The following is a 7679-nucleotide window of genomic DNA, read 5'->3' on the forward strand; positions in this document are numbered from 1 at the left end:
AAGCCCATGTTTGACACATGTTAGGTGCTCAATAAACACTGTTCAATTAATAATGAATGTTTTATTCGTCAGATTTTCTTTATAAGTGATTATAATCCAGTGAAACTTTTGTTGGTAAAATTGGGAAAGTCACATTTTATAGAAACGTATCCCTAGAAGGGCCCTTCGAGTTAATTCAGGGATCTATTTGACTTTATAGAAGTTCTGTGCCTAGAAATATTGTGTCTACTTGAGATCATATTAGTAAGTAGCAGAATCGGGAGGACTAGGATAGAGACCTCTTACCTACTTCTGAGTGCATCTTTGTAAATAATGTAAGATTGTATCCTATGAGTTTTTTGTTTGTTTTAGCATGAGATCGTAGTATGTGGATTCTTTGGAAATGTTGGAAAAACTAAACAGTGAAAATTTGGGTTAGTGAGCCACATCTTAGAATAATTTTTATTGTTCAAAATTGTTTATGCTGAATATATAACTAATCTTTTATAAGTTCAAGTGAAATTATTTACTTTTATGAATCTGAATATAAACTTCAGGACACATTGTTTTTGAGCATTTATTTGTAGTGAGGGAAATTTCCTTATTAATGTCATAAATAAATTAGCATACGTGGCGAGAAAAAAGAGAATTCTTATTTTTTTTCTCTTTTTTTCTAGAAATCATTGCCAGATGTCACATGAGGAATCTTTTAATTAAGTGATTTGATGACTTAGTATTAATTAGTATAGTTTTAATTTTAATGAAATGTGAATTCTTCTTTTATTAACTGATTTAACCAGAAATACCTAGAGTTTGACGTGCATTTAAATCTAAAAGTACACGCACACACACGCACGCGCACACACACACACACACACTTGTTTCTACCAGACAATTCCTTCCTTACTGTTTAATATTGAAGTATAGGCCAGGCGCGGTGGCTCAAGCCTGTAATCCCAGCACTTTGGAAGGCCGAGGCGGGTAGATCACGAGGTCAGGAGATCGAGCCTATCCTGGCCTACACGGTGAAACACCCCGTCTCTACTAAAAAATACAAAAAACTAGCCAGGCGAGGTGGCAGGCACCTGTAGTCCCAGCTACATGGGAGGCTGAGGCAGGAGAATGGCGTAAACCCAGGAGGAGGAGCTTGCAGTGAGCCGAGATTGCGCCACTGCACTCTAGCCTGGGCGACAGAGCGAGACTCCGTCTCAAAAAATAAATAAATAAATAAATAAATAAATAAATAAATAAATAAAGTATAGAAGTTTAGGCAATGGAGTTAACTTGTCAAAATAATAAACATGAGAGGGCTAATTACTTTTCCAGAATAATTTATTAATTCAAGAGACAATATAAACTAACCCTATACAGGTGTAACAATGATGTAATTAAATTAATGGATTATTAGTCTATAGTGGATTATTCTGGAGTATAGCTCTTATTTTCAGTATGCTGCATATAATGAAGCCAGTCTGTCCCATGGAAATTCTGTAGTATAATGAGACATTAGTATGGAAAACTCCCAGAAAGCTACACAAAACTTTTGGATAAAAATTGAATAGTTTTATCAGTTTTTCAATATGAAAAGTAACTTTATTTAAATAGAGAGTATTTCATGGCGTACATTATGAATGTTTCATAAATTTCAGCAGAAAAAACTTTCACTAAATTTTATGTTTGTCATGGATAGTTTTGGGCATATGCATATCCAAATGTACTTTATTTTGGCCATTAGGGTTACTCGTGTAGAGTAAGTTTTAGAAGTACTGCCCTCTGTCAGAGACAGAACCCTGGGTTAGATTGACCATTGTTTTGATTGGAATAATTTGTTTCAAACTAGTGTATTCCAAAAGACAAATAGTAAATTGAGAGAATATTTTTAGAGCAGATAGAAAATTTCTACAGGAGGGAACTAAGGATTATTCAGCCAAATAATGGCTTGTTTCATTCACATATAGCTAAAAGACTTTTTAAAAATTCAGAAGCTACATTATGTTTCTGAAAATTCAGAAAAAATTGGCACTGGGAGTTACTAGAAATTAGTTAGATTATATGCATTTGGAAGTATGCCTGTAGACTTGGTCTTCTTAAGGTTAAAAACTTTCAAAAGTTAAAATTGACCCTGGCATTATTGTATAAAGGTTGATTGTAAGTACAATGTAGAATTGGGCAGAACTTTAGAGTTTTCTGACTTAGTCTACCCCATAGTGCAGAAATCTCCTATTTGAACCTGCCTCTGCAAAATAACTTGCTGGGAAATGATTGGTTGTTTTAATTTAATTACTTTAGAATAATTTTAAAAACTTTCCTTATAGACTGTGTTAGAGTTGGACAGAATGGAAATGTCGATGGATGCTGTAAGTATACTCTCTTTACCTTGTTGTGTTGGTCCATTTTCATGCTGCTGAAAAAGACATACCCAAGACTGGGCAATTTACAAAAGAAAGAGGTTTAATTGGACTCACAGTTCTACATGACTGGGGAGGCCTCACAATCATGACAGACAACAAGGAGGAGCAAGTCACATCTGGGCGGCAGGCAAAGAGGGAGGGAAACTCCCCCTTACAATACCGTCAGATCTTGAGAGACTCATTCACTATCATGAAACAGCATGGGAAAGACCCACCCCCATAATTCAGTCATCTCCCACCCAGTCCCTGCCACAACATGTGGGAATTAGGGGAGCTAAAAGATGAGATTTGGGTGGGGACACAGAGTCAAACCATATCACTTCTATTGAAAGGAATATTTTAAACTTGGCAGAAACTCATCACTAATATTTCACAATTTCATTTTAAACTTTAAACAGTTTCAGAAAAAGTTTTATGAGAAAGATTTGTTGGATCAAGAGAAAGAAAGAGAAGAACTACTTCTTTTGGAAATGGTATGTTGCTTTCATATGCACACACATATACTCTTTTCTGATTAATAAAACTGTGTTTTGTTATTAAACTTAATCATTTCTTTCCATCTCACCATTTCACATTACTCTTTTTTCTTCTTAAATGACAGTCCCAGTTTTTTGAAATCTGTTATTTTATGAACTAGAAAGAAAACTATATTTGAGAGCCTTTTAAAAAAACTACTTTGCTGAAGTGTAACTGACAACTACATACATTTAAAGTGTACTATTCAATGAGTTTTGACATATTGATGAAACCATCACCACAATGAAAATATGAAACATTTCTATCCCTTTAAAGATTTCTGCCCCTTTGTAATCCATGTATTCTACTCTAGTCCCCAACAACCAATGATCTAGTTTCTGAACTGTAGATTAGCTTGCATTTCTGTAATTTATATAAATGGAATCATATATTAGGTATTAATACTATTTTTGGTTCTGCATCTTTCTACCAACATAATTACTTTGAGATTCATCCATATTGTTGTATGCATCAAGAAGTCATTCCTTTTTATTTCTGAGTAGTAGTCTATATTATGGAATATCACAATTTGCTTATCCATTCACCTCTTTATAGACATTTGGCTTACTTCTTATTTGGGGATATTACAAATATAGTTGCTTTGAACATTAGTGAAAAAGTCCTTGGTTAGACATGTTTTCATTTCTCTTGGGTAAATACCTAGGAATAGAATGGCTGGATTGTATGGCATGCTTAATTAAAAAAAAAAAAAAAAAACAACAAAACAAAACGAAGGCTGGGTGTGGTGGCTCACACCTGTAATCCCAGCACTTTGGGAGGCTGAGGCAGGTGGATCACGAGGTCAGGAGATCAAGACCATCCTGGCTAACATGGTGAAACCCCGTCTCTACTAAAAAATACAAAAAATTAGCTGGGCGTGGTGGCGGGTGCCTGTAGTCCCAGCTACTTGGGAGACTGAGGCAGGAGAATGGCGTGAACCCAGGAGGCGGAGGTTGCAGTGAGCCGAGATCATGCCACTGCACTCCAGCCTTGGTGACAGAGCGAGACTGTCTAAAAAAAAAAAAAAAAAAAAAAACCTGTTTTCCAGTGGTTGTACCATTTTACATCCACATTGTCTATGCTGTAGTTACCAGCCATACTATTGGGTATGTAATGGTATCTCGTTGTTTTTCTTAAATCTCTTTTTCTATTCCTGATGCCTAAAATGTCAAGCATCTTGTCTTTGCTTACTGGCTATCTTTATCTCTTATTTGATAAAGTTTGTTTTAGAATTTTAAGTGGGTTATTATTATTGAGAAGTGAGAGCTTTTAATCCATTCTGAATACAATTTCTTTGACCAATATACATATTATGAGTGTTTTCTTGGAGTTTGAGGCTTATCTATTCATTTATTCATGGTGTCTTTTGAAAAACAGAAATATTTAATTTTGATGAAGCCCAGTTTATCAATTCTTTCTTTGACAATTCTTTTTTGTTCCAGGAATCCTTTGTCTATCCTAAGATCATAGACTTTTCCTCTATTTTCTTTTAAAATTTTCGTTTTAGGTTTTACATTTAGGTTTATGATTCATTTCAAGTACATTTTTATATAATGTATGTTTATTTTTTTCCATAGGGAATATTCATTTATTCTAGTACCATTTGTTGGAATAACAACAATGGGGAAAAGCCTTCTTTTGTATTAGCATCCTTAAAAAATATTAGTTGTACACGTATATGTCTATTTCTTGACTTCCTATTATTGTATTCCACTTATTTATAAGTTTATCTTTTAAGTAATACCAAACTGTCTTGATCACTGTAACTTTATAGTGTTTTTTAAATTTGGTAGGGTAAGTTTTCTATCTTTGTTCCTTCTTAAAATTGCTTTGACCAGTCTAGGGCCTTTGCATTTTGATATGAAGTCCAGAATTTATTTCTAGGTATTTTATGTTTTTGGCATTATTATAAATGGAAGTATACATTTTTTATTTCACTTTCCAGTGTTTTGTTCCTGGAGTATAAAATACTGTTTTTTTTAATATTAACCTTGTGTCTTATAAACTTTATAAATTTGTTTATTCTAGAAATTGTTTTTTAGATTTTCTAAAACTAAAATTTTATATGTAAGCCATCATATCTTCTTTAAATACAGCAATATTACTTCTTTCTATTCAATATTTATGCCTTTTGTTTATTTGTTTTGTCTTATCGCAAGGTCCAAGACCTCCAGTAAAATTAAAGTGTTAGAGGTAGGCATCCTTGTCTTTTTACTGATCTTAGTGGGAAACAGTTCAGTCTTTCATCATCAGGTATGATGGTAGAAATAGGTTTTATGTAGATTCCCTTTATCAGATTGAGGAAGTTACCTGTTACTCCTAGTTTGCTAAGAGTTTTTATGAAGGGTTGTTGCATTTTGTTATATCTAGAAATGATATTTGGTTTTCTCCTTCATTCTGCTAATACACTGAACTACCCTGATTTTCAAATGGTAAACCAATGTTGTATTTTGGAGAAAACCCTGTTTGGCAATCATTTATTATCCTTTTCTCTATTGGATTCTTGGCTGATGTTTTGTTAAGGGATTTTGCATCTGCATTCATAGATTCATAGCGAAATTGGCCTATAATTCCCCTTTTTGTCATTTTGGGGATCAGATTTGGTATTAATGTTATTCTGGCCTCATAAAACAAGATGAATAGTGTTCCCACCTTCTCTGTTTTCTGACCAATTTTGTATAAATTGATTTTCTTTTTGCCTTGAGTGTTCTATGGAATTCACTAGTGAAGTTATCTAAGCCTGGAGTTTTCATTTTGGAAAGTATTTTGATAATCGATTCTATTTCCTTAATAGACATTAGATAATGTAGATCTTCTCTTTCTTCTGTTGTCAATTTTGGTAAATTACTTCCCTTCCACCCCAGTTTACATGTTGTTTAAACTGACAAATCTGTTGGCATGAAGTTATTTGTAATATTCTCCTATTATCCTTTTAATTATGGTATTAATCTATGGGGATAACCATTTTATTCTTGTGTTAGTGATTTGTGTTCTTCATATCTCCTTTCTTTTGGATTTTTTTTTTTTTTGCTTGTTTCCCTAGAGATTTTAATATCCATACCTAACCTTTTACAGTCTACATATTGTTATTATTATATCATGTCACTTAACAATAATACAAATCTCTTTACCCCCTCAACACCCATTCTTCATGTTACAGTTGTCATATGAATTATATCTGCATTGAAGAGCCCACTAGACAGTGTTATAATCTTGCTTTAAGTTGTCATGTGTATCTTGAAGAATACACTCTTAGTGTAAACTTTTATGGTTTACTCAGATGTTTACCATTTCCAGTGCTCTTCATTCATTGCTTAAGATCTACATTTCTCTCTGGTATCTTTTTCCTTAAGGTAAAAGAATTTTCTTTAGCAAATCTTGAAGTGCAGGTCTTCTGGTGACAACTTCTCTTATTTTTTCTTTATCTAAAATGCCTTATTTTTACCTTCATTCTTGAAGGATATTTTCACTGGGTATAGAAGTCTGGGTTGACAACTTTTTCCTTACTACATTCTAATAATGTGTTTCTATCTGTCTTCTGGCCCCCATAACATCTGATACAATAGCTACTCTCATTTGAGTTGTTGGTGCTTCTGTATGAAGCATTGTTTTTCTCTGGACACTTTAAATTTTTTTTTCTTTTATCTTTTGTTTTTAGCAGCTTACTTTTGATGTGTCAAGGCATTATTTACTTGAAATTTATCCAGTTTGGATTTGGTCATCTTACTGAATCTATAAATGTATATCATTCCCCAAATTTGGGAAGATTTGGTCATTGTTTATTTAAATATATATTCTGTTCCAATTTTTCTCTCTCTTATTTCTGGGTTACCAATTGTACATATTATTATTGTCCGTAGGCCTACGAGTCTTTGTTCTTTCTCAATTTTAAAAAATACTCTGTGCTACGCAGTGTGAATAATTTCTCTTGATGTAACTTCAGCATTACCAACCCTTTCCCTGTCATCTCCATTCAGCTGCTGAGCCTATCCAGTGAATTTTTTATTTCCAATATTATATTTTTCAGTTCTAAAATTTCCATTTGATTCTTTTTGTATTTTCTATTTCAATGCCAATAACTTGTGTGCTTAAAGTGGAAATCCTCTGAAAAGCAAAGTTTATTATCTCAGCAGTCTTTCAAAGCAAGATTAGAATTCAGGGTTGCCAGTGGGAGAAGCTGTAGGGAAGACTCTCAGAAAATTTTAGGACCAAATGACCTAGCCCAAGACAAAAACAGACAATAGAAAGAGAACCACAGATAATCCTGATACTGGAGTTAGTAGACAAGGACTTCGAGATAACTGTGATTAATATGATCAAGATACTAGAGGCAAACGTGTAGAAAATGGATAACTCTGTTAATCCCACCCAATGAAATTTTTCAGTTTTATGCTTTATTTCTGTTTCAGAATTTCCATTTGATTTTTAAATATAGTCCACTTCTATGTGGAAATTCTTTATCTTATTTTCTCCATATTTTTCCTTAGTTTACATGTGCATTTTAAAAGAATGTTTGTTCTCCACTTGTTGACTGTAGTATTCTAGCATGTCAGTTATACCAAGTTTGTTCAGAACTTCCTGTGTTTGTTGATTTTCTTGCCTATTTGTTCTGTTGGCATAAGGGCCTCCTTTGTTTTGGTAATGTTTTGTTTCATGATATTGGAGCTGATTATACAAGTGCATCTATTTTGGGAAAATTCATTGAGCTATGAATTTGTACACCTATAATTTGTGCACTTTCTTTATACATACATACATATATATATATATATA

At 33.2% G+C, this 7679-nt stretch overlaps 1 protein-coding gene across 1 annotated transcript in view; it reads left to right on the forward strand.

The window, feature by feature from the left end:
* Nucleotides 1-7679, forward strand: part of PPP4R4 (protein phosphatase 4 regulatory subunit 4) — a 120164-nt gene that overhangs the window by 95921 nt on the left and 16564 nt on the right. Inside the window, exons 17-18 of the mRNA XM_017857865.1 lie at nt 2295-2336; nt 2789-2863. Of these exons, the coding sequence (XP_017713354.1) occupies nt 2295-2336; nt 2789-2863 (117 nt within the window). The remainder of the gene's footprint in view (nt 1-2294; nt 2337-2788; nt 2864-7679) is intronic.

Source organism: Rhinopithecus bieti, unplaced genomic scaffold (genome assembly GCF_001698545.2).
Source record: "Rhinopithecus bieti isolate Rb0 unplaced genomic scaffold, ASM169854v2 scaffold_41913, whole genome shotgun sequence".
In the NCBI taxonomy this organism is placed as follows: Eukaryota; Metazoa; Chordata; class Mammalia; order Primates; family Cercopithecidae; genus Rhinopithecus; species Rhinopithecus bieti.